At 47.0% G+C, this 15,078-nt stretch overlaps 1 protein-coding gene across 2 annotated transcripts in view; it reads right to left on the bottom strand.

Moving 5' to 3' along the window:
• Positions 1-1,774: 1,774 nt before the first annotated feature.
• The window catches only part of SSR1 (signal sequence receptor subunit 1), a 38,687-nt gene continuing 25,383 nt past the window's right edge, over positions 1,775-15,078 (bottom strand). The window contains exon 9 of one of the 2 annotated variants that reach the window (XM_011219490.3): positions 1,775-2,631. In XM_011219490.3, the coding sequence (XP_011217792.1) occupies positions 2,607-2,631 (25 nt within the window). In that variant the 3' untranslated portion in view covers positions 1,775-2,606. Of the gene's footprint in view, positions 2,632-8,581; positions 8,637-15,078 lie in introns of those variants that run through there. The other variant, XM_019795015.2, reaches the window with a different exon arrangement.

Genomic DNA, 15,078 nt, shown 5'->3' with positions numbered 1-15,078 from the left:
CCTGGCCTAGGGGACTAGATGCCTGTGACCTGACTTCTTTTTGGGGTGGGTGGGAACATTGGTTTCTTTAAATAAGGTTTTTGGGGCGCCTGGGCGGCGCAGTCCGTTGAGCCTCTGACTCTTGGTTTCGGCTCAGGTCGTGATCTCACGGTCCTGGGATGGAGCCCACGTCAGGCTCTGCAGGAACGGGGAGCCTGCTTGAGATCCTCTCTCCCCTCGGGCCTCCCCCTGCTCAAGTGCACTCACTCTCTCTCTCAAAATAAATCTTCAAATAAGGTTTTCAACTCTGGGTGCCTCACGGTAAAATGGATGCTGACGGCCTATGTGCCCATTTAAATGGCAGAAGCCCTGTGGGGGAGAGCCACCCTCTCTCCTACCCTCGTCACCGGAGCTGTGTGGCCTTGAACAAGGCATTTGGCATCTATAACAGGAAGTGGTTTGACACAGTTGCTCCTGACAGCCCTTCCAAGGGTCACCTGCTGATTTGACCTGTGACCTTGGGGAAACCTCCACGACTTCTGGTCATAGGAACCTAGGTATCCCGTGGATCCCCTGAAATGCTTCCAAGCGGCTCAGAGCCACGGGCCTCTGCGGGGCCAGCTTGGGTGATGGCATGACCCTGAGCACTGGGCCCCAGAATGCCCTGCTCAGACCACTGGGCTGCTCAGCTGAGGCTCACCCACCCCTGGATCAGTGAGGCTGGGGTGTCTGTCCCATGCCCAAGCAAGTTTCTGTCACAGACGGAAACTGAGGATGGGAGTACGGATAAGAAGACGCATTTGGAGGGCGCCTGGTTGGCTCAGTCAGTTGAGTGTCCGACTCTTGATTTCGACTCAGGTCATGAACTCAGGGTCATGAGATCGAGCCCCGTGTCGGGCTTCACACTTAGCTGGGGAGTCTGCTTGGGATTCTCTCCCTCTCTCTCTAATAAATGAATCTTTTAAAAAAAGAAGAAGACACATCTGACCAAATGTGAGTGCTCCGAATCTCATGACTGTCTTGACTCCTCAGAGCCTCGAAGGTCCAGTGGGCTTCCTTCAGTCTGGCTGGGTTCTCAGAACTCTGGCAGAGGGGTCTCTCCTCAGACTGGCTGTCCAGCTGCAACCCCACAGCCCACCTGGGAACAAATTAAAACAAGGCAAATATCCAGGCCCTAGCCCAGACCTGCTGACACAGGCTCTCGGGCTGGGGCCCGCCATCTGTGTGTTAAGGGGCCCTCGGGGGTTCTGACCTGCTCCAAGTGTGACAATGACCCACTTGACACGGGCACTGATCACCTGGCAGAGGCTCAGCCCCGCCCCCTGTGAGTCTGAAACCAAGCGTTGGTTTTGGAATGCAGATTCCTGGGCCAGCTCCCTGGGATTCTGCTTTAGGTGTGGGGGATGTTCCGGGCGACCGTGAGGCATTTTCTCTGTGCGACTCTGTCTATGCACGTGTACGTCTGTGTCATCTCTCAGCTAGACAGCTGTCACCGGCTTCTTTGCCATCTCTCTTCTGTTCCCCAAACACCATCTGCATGGCTCCCTGGTCTGTACCGTCTTTCTTGCCTTCCTCCTCTTCTCTCCAAAGTCCCCACTCATACTTGAAGGCTCAGCTCAGAGAGCGCCTCCTCTTGGAGCCTCCCATTCCCTCCCTGCCCCTTCTCACCCACGGCCCCAAATGTGTTCCCGCTGCGAGCCGGCTGAGCCAGCCGGATGATCGCTATAAGCCCAGCTGGTGCAGAGGGGACCGTATTCCGGGTGTGAGATTCCCCAGGGCCTGGTACTCAGCAAGAGATGCATGTTTGTTTGTAGGCCTTTCAATTCAATTTATTTCAGTCCAATTCAACTCAATGCAATGCAACTTGATTCGGTTCAGCATTAGGAAAGAGCCCGGGGAGCCTACGAGGAGCACCAGCATAGGGAAAGCAGGCCTCCAGGGGGCTGGAGGGACCCCCCCCCTCACTGATAGGGCCTGGGGACTTGCACTCCCAGGGAGTGTTCCTTACTCAGCTCTTCCTGCTCCCGAGGCCCTGCCACTCCTGTGGTTGCCCAACCGCATCCGAGGCCCCTTCGGGCCCAGCTCATCTTTGTCCATTTCCCGAAGACGGATCTGGAAGCTGCTAAGGTATGTGTCACAACCATCATGTCCCAGGGGCCGGTGAGCTCCCTTCACCCTGAGCCGCCCATCTCCTGAGCGCCGTCACCGTCTATGTCATGGGGGAACAGCAAGCTGGGCTGGAGGAACCGACTGCTTGGGTCGCACAGTTGAAGCGGTCCTCGCTGGCGGGGCCCCACAGCCCCATCCTACCTGCGGGCAGGGGAGCCTGGTTTACCAGGAACTCTCCACCCGAAACAACGCACAAGAGCTCTTATTCAGAAACCACAAAGCCCTGGTCCCACAGCCATTCCTGGGGGCGACTTTTCAGTGGGAGCTGGGGGAGGATCCAGCCGAGCAGGTTGGGGCGGTCCTAGGTGTCACAAGAGCAAAACGGTGCAGAAAGGATGGCCAGTCTCCAGCACCCACACGTCCAGGGGAGTTCCTGCAGCAGCCTCGGCGCAGTGCACAGCCCGGGCACCTGGACACCGGGAGACGGCGGAGGCCACAGGAGAGGTCTGCTGACAGCATCAGTGCGTCTCCCTCCGCCTGCGTCTGAAACAACAAAGGGAGACAGTGACCTCCTGAGAGGCTTCAGGACAGCCCTGGAACCACGTCCCTCCCCGAGGTGCAGCGAGGGGCCGGCTGGACAGAGGCGACAGAGCTGTGCTCCCGCCTTCCCCCCAAAGTGCTCATTTGGGGCCAAATAGTTCATCGGATCAGAGACCCCGAGAATCTCCCCTCTGCCCAGCCTTCCCCCAGGAAGAGACAAATGGGAAAATCTAAAACTGCGGTTCAAGGTTTCTAAAATTGGGCCATCCTGTGAGGCCCCCAGAGGAAGGTTGAACACCGTGCCTCTTGACTGGGATTTAGTGAGACTTCCACACTTTCAGTGAGAACCCGGCGTACACAGAAAGAAAACAACTTAGCCATGCTCCACGAGTAAAGCAGAGAAAGCCACGAAGCCTGATGCGGAGAGAGCTGGGGGTTTGTTTCAGTAAGTGAACCAGCTCCCGGATCCTTCCACGCATCCTTTCATTCACTCAGCAATACGTCTGAAGCGCCTGTGCTGAGCCAGCCCTCCCCCCCAGGTCAGGGAGCAAGAGGGGTCCTCGCTCTCCCAGAGCTCGCCTGGGAGGAGGACAGGCACGCCACCACCAGGATTCAGTCAAATCTCCATGAACGGCCTTATGGGAACAGAGACCCCAGACCTAACTGTGGGTGCCTGGAAGCGGGGTGGGGGAGGCTAAGGAAGCGTCCTTCAAAGAGGTGACCTTGAAAAACTAAGACCCCACCTTTCCCAAGGCATCCGTCTCAACATGGCAGTAATGGGACGAGCCAGAAGCGGCAGGTGCCTCCTGACTCACGGCACTGAGAAGGTTCCACGTCACTTCTGTGCCGTTCCTGCCAAAAAGGCATAATCTGAATCCGTTCACAAGGAAACAGCCCACGAGCTCTAGCTGGGGGACACTCTGCAAAGCGGCTTGCGTGGATGCCTTAAAAACACTTTAAAAGTCCGGGAAGACTGAGTGAATGTTTCGGATTAAAAGAAATTGAGACGTGACAACGAAACGTAACCCGTGATCTCGCAGAGGCTCCGAAGCAGGAGAAAGCTAGCGGCGAGGAGCGGCCGGCACGGTTCGGGAAACCGACCGGCGCCTGCGGATTAGAAACCTCGCGTCGGGGCTGCATTTCCTGCCTTGGAGAACTGTCGTTTGGCTGTGTAAGAAGAGCGTGTGTTTGTGGTTAGGACATAAACACCGGTGTGTGCAGGGGCAAAGGGGCATGTCTGCAATTCACTCTCAGGTCAGCAAGAGTGCGCGTGTGTGTACGTGCATCTATGTGGCAAAACGTTAGCAAGTAATGATCAGAGTGTGGTTAAGGCTATAGGGAATTTGTACTATTCTGCAACTTTTCTGTAAGTTTGAGATGATATCAAAATGAAAGGCTACCCCCAAGCTAGGCGCTCAGCCAGCAGGTAGGGGTGGGGGTGGCATCTGGGGAGAGGGCTGGAAGGTGGCACGGGTGTGGTGGGCGCAGGGAACAGGCAGTTCAGCTGGGATCCAAGTTCAAGGTCGGCACTAGTGAGAGAGCAGGTTGGAAGGTCAGGTATAGGCAAAGAGTAGGGGACTTGGTCTTGGTCCTGCAGGCTGTGGGGGCCTGCGGCAAGGTTTTAAGCAGGGGAGAGCGACAGGGCCAGGAGGCTTGAAGGGACTAGCCCGGCAGCAGGACCCTGGGTCAGTGCTGGGCAATGGCCAGCACCCCTATTCCCCACGTGGGGCAGTTGCACTTGTCAAGTACAGGGACTGAGCTGAGAGTGCTAAGAGGTAGGCAGGGGGTTGGGTACCTGTACAAAGGGAGTTTCCTGTGGCAGTGACGTCACCAACCGAGACAGGAAACACTGAAGGAGAAAGTGGTTTAGGGAGGAAAATGGCCAATTCCCGTGTTGAGTTTGAGGTGTCTTTGGAACACCGGTGTTTGGCGGTGGCTCTGACGGCCCCAGGAGAGGTCGGGGTGCTGGGGCAGAGAGGCGGGGCAGGGCTCCTGGAGTCACACTGCCCAGGTCTAAATCCTGGATGGCCTTCCTATCTCGAAAGCTGGGTGACAGTGGGCAATTTGCTTTATGGATCTCTGCTTCCATTTCCTTGGGTGAACATGATGGGATTAGAACCTTTCTCATAGGGCAGGGCGCCCTGGCAATGACCCGAGTGAACACAACTAAAATGCTTACAAGAGTCCCTGGATCACAGGAAGTGCTCAAGGGGTCAGCCACCACCACCACCGCCACCGCCACCGCCGCCACTGCCACCTTCAGCTGCCCTCTGGGGCATCCAACAAGAGGGCAGGAACAATAGGAAGAGGCAAGGGAAGCAGCCCCGTTTCTCTACAAGCAAGAGGAGAGTACTTAGGGCCCGGCAAGCCATCGCTGCCTGCGGCACAAATGCCAGCCTGCCATTTGGCCAGTTAGGGGCTCCCAGACGTAACAGGGCAGGCTGCTCACTACTCTGCACCAGGCGGTGCCTTCAGGTGGGACCCCTGGCTCTCCTGGGGCGCGCTGCAGTATGTGGGAGCGCTGGCCCCCGCCCAGAGCAAGAGTCGGAAGCCCTGGGCACAACGCCCTGAACACCGCGCTTTAAGCGAGCCGCCCCCGTGCAATCTCAGGGGCCACTGCGTTCGCAAGTGCTGCCTGACGGCTGGTAACTGTCGAAGTAACGCATTTTGGGGGGAGAGAACAAAGGGCAATTATTTCCATCCTTAATCGCAAATAATTATTTTGGACCCTGACATTACACATGGTTCAATAAAGTATGTACGATTTTAAGGGGCTAGATCTTTTCCATCATCTTAATGAAGACAGTGTTCCACTGAAAAAAAATTATTGGAATATTTTAGAAAAAAAATTCGGGTAGTTGAGGTGGTTATTATTACTTTTTACTTTAGCCTGGATAAAAGATGACTTTTGACAAAGGAAGGAATCCTAGGTCTCTTCAAATACATGAAGGACTGTCATGAGAAAAAGCAAGCAGATTTTTTTTCTAAGATGATTTGGAGAGCAGAACTGGGACACAGATCACGGGGAGGTTGATTTGGGTTGAAGAAATAACTGTCTAATAGTTGAGCTGTCCAAGGAGGGGAGTGGGTGCCTGGCCCAGAGGAGGGGTCCATAGAGGGGGTTACGGAAGAGTCCTGCACTGGGCGAAAAAGCTGGACCAGGTAACTCGTAAGATTCTTTCCAACTCTAATCATATATGAGGCTCCGTCAGGTCCAGAAATAATAAGAGGACCACACCTTTTAAACAAAATCTCAAAGTTCTAGGGGGAAAAAAGTTACTGATGATGGTCTTTAGTTGGTTGACGCATCAACAATCCTTATGAGGAAAAGAAACCTACTTCTTACGGGTGAAAAGTAGGTTACTCTGGGCCAGGCATTGGGATAAGCTTTATGACACGCAGTATCTTAAAAAATTCAATGCAACACTTCATGTATAGTGAGGGCTTTGTAAATAATTATTGAATATTAGTAACTAATAACTCTAGTACTATGATCCCATTTTACAGAACCAGGCTGAGACCCGTTAAGTGGCTCGTCTAAGGTTATCCAGCCGCTAAATGGGGTGAGCCTTGAGTCAAACAAAATCGAATTCCAATAGTATCAACCATCATACTGCACTGATGTCCAAGTGAAAATATTTGGTTAGTTCATCTGAAGTGTGTGTGTGTGTGTGTGTGTGTGTGTGTACATGATGGAAGCAAAGCAGAGGGGTGGTTGGCTTTGTCCTCTGAGACCATGTTTCCCTCTCGGAAGGTAAGATGAATCTACAGAACATTCTGGGCGCGGCTGGCCAGCGCCACAGGTGACACACAGGGCTGTCTTCTACAGCCTTCGTTGTTCTGACATGATCATTCTAATTCCTTAAAAATCCGAATCATTTCATTGACAACTTAGTTAAAACAGTGTTTTTCACTTTGATGTTTTGTTTGGGGTGGGGGGTGGAGCACAGGCATGCAGAGGCTGGTTGGGTTGCAATGGCTGGAGCAGTAGTTTGATGTAGGAGAGAAAAATTCCTAACACAGACTTGCCTGTCTTTCCCAATCCTTCTTCACCTTTCTAGCAATGAATGCCAAGGGGCAGCCCCGCGAACGAACCCTTCACTGCTGTACCAACTGTTAGCAGCAGAGGGCAGCAAAACGCACCAATGCAGACAGGTCTCCAGTCTAGCCTGAGAATGATGGTTGTGCTTTCAAGTGTTTTCCTATCATTTGGAGAATTCTAGAAAAGTACCACTGATTTAAAATTATGAAACCCAAAATACGGAAGTAATTAATTATTCCCTTATTACAAACTTAGTAATTAAAAAGATCTTAATACAGCTAGCCTCTTGACGTGAACTACTTGAAGGGGGCCTGCACCTCTCTTTTCTTGTCTTTCCTCTCAGTAATCTTGTAATGGCTGGTGGGCAGCTTTTGAGCACCTATGACAGTTTATTGAATTCTCTCAACTTGGTACAATTTGCTAAGTCATAAAAAAAAATTTAACAAAAAAAAATTTAAGGTTACAATTCACTCACAGTTTGGGAACTGACTCTTCATTTTGAACCTATAGCTGTGATTTCCCTACTGTTTCACTTCCTTTTCTAGAACTCACCTATGGGATTTCACACGAATCACACTTACAGCAACTCCTGGGCACTTGCTTGCCAGTCTCCTGGGCTTTGTGTTGGTAACTGCTTCCTGCTGGAGCTGCAATGTACACCCAGAGGCCATTTCGGCCTCTTCTCTAGAATCCTCCAGGTGCAGTCGTCTGCCACAGGAGCTGGAAGTCGTGTGTGTGTGTGTGTGTGTGTGTGTGTGCGCGCGCGCGCGCACGCAAAGATCAAGCCAAGACTTGGGCACAGCAATTCAACCTATTTTCTCCTGGGTTTTCAGGGAATGGTGACCGGGCTCCCACCTGGACACCTTCCGTATCATGAGGGAGGCAGGACAACCATGTGAAGGTTCTGGACACAGACATGTCTATGCTCCAATCTCAGCTCTGTCACTTAGTAGCTGAGTGGTTTTTAGTCAGTTACTTGTGTACTTAGGTTCCTCATTTACAAAATGAGGATATACCTACTTCACTGTATGGCTGGGATAGTAATTCATATTTGTTAAAACATTTATCATATGTCGGGTACCATTTTAAGACTTGGTGATCTGGTAAATACAGTTCTTCAAAAGGGGGTGACAGACAACAGAAGCACAGGGTAGTTTCAGGTTAGTGGCGAGGGCAGACGGACAAGCACAAACAGTGCTGTGTGACGCAGATGCTGGAGTTGATGCCTTGGACAAGGGGAGCGGGTGGGGGAAGGCTGACAGGCAAGGATCCCGCATGGGTGGGACCGGGGCAGAGGGAATCACAGCTAAGGCTGGGGGCCAGAGGAAAGCAGAGGGCGGGGGAGAGGCAGGGGAGGACCAGATGGCCCGTGGACAACGGTGGTCTCCATGTTCACGGAAGTGTGACTGGAGGCCAGATGAGGGGCAGGACGGGACTCGCTGGGTCAACGTGGGCACAGGGACTGGGAGGCAAAGGGTGGGGCAGAAGCGGCAGCACTCAACACAGTGCCTGGCCAAACCCAGCTCCAGATGGAGTTTATTCATTTAAAAAAACTACTGTTTTTTTTTAAAAGGGAAGCTGGAGTTGCTTTAAGGAAAAAAAGGAAAAAAATATTCTCAAGGATTTTCCACCAATAATCTTATCTTAATTTTCTCTGAGTATGTAAAGTGACAATACATCCAAGTTTTTAAAAATTGGCTCATTTTCTATGCTACAGCAAAAGTGCCCACAACCATTGTGATTATTATACTCACTGTAGGAAGCTCAGATACATTTATTTCTTCCATTATAAAATAGAAGCATATTATAGGGGTGCCTGGGTGGCGCAGTCATTAAGCGTCTGCCTTCGGCTCAGGGCGTGATCCCAGTGTTCTGAGATCGAGCCCCACATCAGGCTCCTCCGCTAGGAGCCTGCATCTTCCTCTCCCACTCCCTCTGCTTGTGTTCCCTCTCTCACTGGCTGTCTCTGTCAAATAAATAAATAAAAATCTATTAAAAAAAATAGAAGCATATTATAGACATTTTGAAAAGGAAAAAATAACCTACCATCCTACCGCAAAACCCGCTTTAGCACCTTGTAGGTATTTTGCTCTTCGGACTGTGGGCTAATCTGACATTTAATACTCAGTGTTTCCAGCATTGTGGACAAGAAATTAAAATGCTGGTTCTTACTGTCCAAATATTTTTTGATTCCTCATTTTTTCCTTTAGCAAAGACTAAAAACATTACATAGCTACAATCACTGTCTCTCCAAAGTTTTTTGGAGATCTCATACTTTTTCTATGAAGAACACATAATTCAGTTCTATTGCTTACAATAAAATCCTGAAAAGGAAATTCTAAGTACTGACTCATCAACGTAGATGAGGAAGTTAAACCAAAGACGCCTCTCTGCTTGTTTAAAAATGTTTAAAAGGTCAGGATATGCAGTCTGTACAATTACTGGGAACCCAAACTCTCAGTATGTGTGTGAGTACTTGGGCGGGGGGTGGGGTGGGGAGTTGTTTTATGACCATCACCTGAAAAGTCAACTAGCTGACAAACAGCACAAGCGGAAGTCATCTTAAATCATCTTTATTCTACAACAAGACTCTGTTACTTAAAAGCAGAAAATGCGTGAGGATTTTTTTCTTTTTACAAATTCCAGAGGGAAATTAAGATCAATATTGTACTTCTTTTTTTTTTTTTTTTTGGTTAGTATTTTAGATTCACTTTGTGCTTCTCATCTTTAAGACCTAGCAATAATATGCAGTGCCACTTTAGGAAACATCCTGTACTGCGTACAAATACTTTCAAGACCAGCCTTAACTGAGGGATATGTAAATTTAAAAATGCATTTTGCAGGACAGCAGGCCGGTTTAGGTGGTAGGCTAGACCAATGGAAGTAACAAAGAAAAGGGGTACTCTTGGGTTTACCAAACTAGAAAAACCGTGATTTCCAGATACTCATAGAGCAGGAATATTTCTCAAAGGCGCACAAGAAAGTTATGGATTACTCAGGCCCACTCTCATTAAGCAGTCCTCAATGACAGCCAGAGAACATCCTTAAGACAGTCACCAAGTAAAACCTGAGGGAGAAAGCGGTCATAAATAATCTGATGAAAATACGCCAGAAATCACATTCCGAGTTTGAAAGCACGAGAATTACAATAGCAAACGCAACATGGACGGCACTGGAGGAGATAATGCTAAGTGAAATAAGTCAAGCAGAGAAAGACAATTATCATATGATTTCTCTCACCTATGGAACATAAGAACTAGGAAGATCAGTAGGGGAAGAAAGGAATAAAGAAAGGGGGGTAATCAGAAGGGGGAATGAAGCATGGGAGACTATGGACTATGAGAAACAAACTGAGGGCTTCAGAGGGGAGGGGGGTGGGGGAATGGGATAGACCGGTGATGGGTAGTAAGGAGAGCACGTATTGCATGGTGCACTGGGTGTTATATGCAACTAATGAATCATCGAACTTTACATCAGAAACCAGGGAGGTACTGTATGGTGACTAACATGATTTAAAAAATTTTAAAAAATTTCTAATTAAAAAAATAGCAAACACAAGACCTCCTGTAATGAATTAGGAAATATAAAAAGAAATATTTGGAACCAGAGGTATTTTGCCTATAATGAATGAATTCAGATGTCTTTGAAGTTCTGAAATTGTTAGATTATGGAGAGAATTGCAATCTAATTCATAGCAGAGCTAAAATTAGTAAGAATTTATTAAATGCTTATGTGCAAATGACTACTTGGACTTTTTAAGATTTCATATTGGACAAGTGGGAGCCATGTTACTGGAGAATGGCAAGATGTTCGATTGGGGAGAATTACGGAGGGAAATAAACATCTGTGACTTGCTTGTTCGGGGTTACAATAGAAAGTTTAAGTGAAACCAGTCAGAGGTGGTTAGAATGGCACCAGGAAAATAAGTGAGGACTGAGATAATAAACAGCAGGTAAAGCTCTCCAGAGCTAGTGCAGAGAGGACGATGCCCCCAAGTTTGGGGTTAGTCAGAGATCAGAAAAGGAGGCAAGAGCATCACAGAAGCGAAGAGGAACTCTTGGGGGGGGGAGCTGGTGGTCAATGGGTTAATCGCACAAGTCAAGGCCAGAGAATTCGGAGTGCAGAAGGCTGGCAAATAGGAAACCATGAGATCCTGAAAACGGGTTTTTTGGACAGAAGCTAAATTGAAAGAAATGTGAAAGACTGAAAGCCTAGTGAAGAAAAAGAAGCCAGTAGCCTAAGAGATACTCTGACAAAGAGAGAAAACAACAAAACAGGAATGCAGTTAGAGGGGCAAGAGAATCACGCAAAAGACTTAAGATTAGGAGGGTTTTTGTATAGATGTGCACAAAAGGAGAAAAGTCAGAGATGGTGAGGATGATGGGAAAGGAAGTGCACATCTGGAGACAGAAGTCTCAAGAATCTGAAAGACAGGATTGGTGACAACGAAGAAGGCCCAATAACAGTTCTGAACACCTTGTGTAGACAGTGGTCTCCCTGCACAGACCAAGACAGCACCCATCCAGGAATTCTCCTTGAAACCAAACTATCAGGCCATCAGCCACATGAAAAGTCACCACAGTGACCAAACAGTCACAGGATCTTACTGGTGGTTCCCGAAATGAGATTACTTCCAGGCAGGGGCTTCATTCTAAACCAGATGTGGGTTGTTACCCGGTTAGAATTCCACTAAGGAGTCAAGCTAGAACGCTCTCCAACTACCGTGTGGAGTCGTCCTCCCGCCACTACCTTCTCTGCAGACAGCTTCAGGGCCGGCAGGCCGCAGCCTGCTCCAGCTCTTACGTCCCGCTGAGTGGAGACACACAGTGCCAGCAGCTAGCAGGGGCGAACTGAAATACATAACCAGTATTTTTAGCCATGAAAAGCTCACTTGATTATCAACAGTTTGTGGTATCAAATACAAGACCTTAAAACACACGTGACTCTAATAACAAACTGCTCAGGAGAGTTCAAGGGATGAAGCCCCGTTTTCATGGTGCTGAGGACCAGTGACTTTCACTCTTGTACCTCAGACGATGGCAACAGGTCCTCGTCAAAGAGCCACTGTCCACAGTATTGAGAAATCTATCCTGACTGTTGGCTGTGGCTGCACAAGGAAATACGAAGGTATCTACCTCAGAGAAAGTTATCAGGCAAAGCCCAAGCGAAGCACCTAGAACACAGGTAAGCAGATTTTGTGCGGTAATGCGAAGGTCTCCCTGTCCAGGATTCACAGGTCTTGTTGCAACACAGCTGGAGGCAGCCACGCACCAAACCTGCACCACGCGTGCCTCTGGGCTCCTTGAAGCGGCTGCATCACGGATAATGGGGTTATCTAGGGTGGTTGTGAGGATTAAGTAGGAATGTATGTGGTGGAACAGAGCTGGTGTTTGATACACATATACCTGCCAATCTGAACACCATTCTTGACGAAAATACTTCTCATACTCCTCTCTAACATGCTTTAGAACCTCAGCACCTATTCTGACAAATGTAAGACAGATGATCAAATGGATTTCTGAAAATGTTCCAATCAGATGGATTCTCTTTGGGCAGCTCTCTGTGAAGCTCGAAGAAATTCTGAGAGGAATTTAAAAAATGTTTTGAAGAGCAACGCCATCACTGGAAAACACGTCAGCCGCCCCAAGTGTTCTGAAGAATGTAATTCTCAGTTTGATGGGCAGGCTCTAATAGATTATAATAACACTCCCCTTGGCGGCCCTATTGGTCTAGTTCACTATTATACACAGAGAGCTAGCCACATCACCTGTCCACCTTAGGACTTCCACTCTTCAGCTAAAAAAAATACCACTAATTCGGCTTTCCTCTACAGAATTTTACTACTATCCGTGTTAAAGTCCAGAAAGTACCATATACACCTCCCACTCATATGCTTCACACAACGTTACAACAACATGGGCCTTTACAACAGCAGCAGCGATCGCTTACGTAGCTTCTGATCCGCCAGGCAAAGTTCTGAACAGCTAACAACTCTAAAAGGTAGGCACCCAAACTGAAGCCAACGAGATGATGCAATCTGACTCTGAGAGAGAGCTGGAATTTGAACCCGGGCAGCCACAAAGGAGTCCATGCTATACCTTACTTCTTTCGCTTTTGCTAACTAAATTTAAGAATCGTTTAATAACATCCTATTAAGGGTCTGTAGGTAAAAGAATCAATTTGGGACACTCTCTCAATCTAAAAAGAATCTCTCAATTTAAAAAGAACACATTAAGACTCCACAGATGAGCTGCCCTCTCAAGGTCACACTGCTTAGTGGCCAGGTTGGACTTCATTCCCAATCCGAAGGATAGCAAACCATACCATCTCTCTTTGTTCAACCTCACGGAATTGCCAATGATACAGAGTTAGCAAACCATACCATCTTTCTTTGTTCAACCTCACGGAATTGCCAATGATACTGAGTTATCATGAGGAATGCTTCTAAACGCAATCCCATGGAAGAATGACAAATGAAAACCGGCCCGCATTTTCTCATTCTTTCTTTAAAATACATTTGTGATAAGGTTTCCACATGAAAACTGCAAGCTAGAAACGGGGGATAAAAGGCAAGTAAGATGCAGAACTCACGGTCCAGGAGACACACAGACGTACCACCAAGGTGACAGATCATCACAAGTACTATAACAAAAATCTATGTAAGGGTTGTTCTTCATGTTTTCTAGGGGATACTGGATTTTCTTTCTAATGCTCTACAGTGCCCATTAAGGGAAATCCACACTTGAACAGAAAAAAGACAGAAGCCTAACTTACAATCCCAGTTTTGTGTCGTTGTATAACCCAAGAATGAGTATTGTTGACCCTTGAAGGTGGGCTTCGGGGCACTGACTCCTGCACAAAAATCCACATACAACTTTTGATGCCTCAAAAACATGACTACTAATAGCCTATGGTGGGCCAGACCCATTATCAATTATACAGTTAACACACATACAATAAAGCTAGAAAAAAGATTAAGAAAATCTTAAGAGGAAATACATTTACAGAACTGTATTTATTGAAAAAAATCCACGTAGAAGTGGACCCATGCAGTTCAAACCCGCTGTTCAGAGGCCAACTGTACTTCACTCTCATCTTTTAACATGAAGATGAATCTTCAACCCTTTAAAACTTGAAAATCCAGTCAAACTAGCATATCAATCTTAAAATGTTTTTAAAGACCATGATTTTGTTAATCAAGGGTATTTAAAGAGGTGTCATTATTGAGATTAAATAGGGAACTGTGGATAACTGAATTATATAAAAAATTTCGAATTATATGTATATACCACAAACTAACACACAAATCGATTCATAACAGCTCAGAAGACTCTTTGGGGGTTATTTTATAGTATTCCGGAGTTGAGTGGCATTTATATACTATTTTGTATAGTACAAGTAGAAATAGAGTGTATTAAGTACTGAGTTTATTGGAACTTTTCGGTTGCTGAATTTGGTATTTGTAACCTGCCCAAGTGCTTGGTTTTATAAAATTTCCATCTTAAACATGGTGCAGGGGAAAGAATGCAGGAGTTTTAGCAAAAGCTCTGAATCTAAATTCAATATGTAACACCTTGAGCAAGCTACTCAAATTCAAGAGGTTTTGTTTCTTTCCATCTATAAAGTGACAATCACCTTCCTTCAGGGAGTTGTTGTGAAGGTTTACTAGATGATGAATGGAAAGGCCCAACAGAACACAGTCCATGGCTGATGTTTAATCAATGAGTTCCTTTTCTACTGCCTTTAAAAAACCAGCTAAATGGTACCCGAACCTCAGAACCATACTCCTAAATAATTCCAAAGTCTGAAAAAGGGAAAACTCCAGAACTTCAGATTATATATAGAATTAATTACTATAAAAGTCTAGGCTTTTGTGTAAACAAAGAATAAAATCATACAAATATTAACTGGTAAAGTTTGTAAGAGGCCTAAAGAAACCGTTGAGAAGTTTACAGGTCAGTTAAGTTCTGTTCTTGCCTCATACTATCCTAATATTCTGCTCATGCTGGTAAGTGAGGGGTTGACGGGTCAGGTTGCTCTTCCCTAGCTGTAGATAATTAGTTCAAAGTAGGATTTTATTTAGTAAAACTAGAACAAATGTATTGATTTTACAGCTATAAATGATGCTGTGCAAATATGTGGCCAATTTTTTCAAGTGTACCTGGAAATACAGATTTAAATTTTTAAATTAAAGCTAACATCTAATTTTGGAACTAAAATAAAGAATGAAAAACCAAGGATTGTAACCTATCAAAATCCTGGTGAGAGACAATGTGTATTGCCAAGTTCAAAGTTAAAGAAAAAAAAAAAAACATCATTATTTAAATGCACTAACCAAGTTTCTCTCTTCTTTCAGCCAAGGGTTTGGGTATCATTGTGCCAAAAAAGATGAATGCTATATGAGAGAC

The sequence above is a fragment of the Ailuropoda melanoleuca genome, chromosome 5 (assembly GCF_002007445.2).
Source record: "Ailuropoda melanoleuca isolate Jingjing chromosome 5, ASM200744v2, whole genome shotgun sequence".
In the NCBI taxonomy this organism is placed as follows: Eukaryota; Metazoa; Chordata; class Mammalia; order Carnivora; family Ursidae; genus Ailuropoda; species Ailuropoda melanoleuca.
The sequence above is the reverse complement of the archived record's forward strand: the minus strand, read 5'-3'. Positions and strand labels throughout refer to the sequence as shown.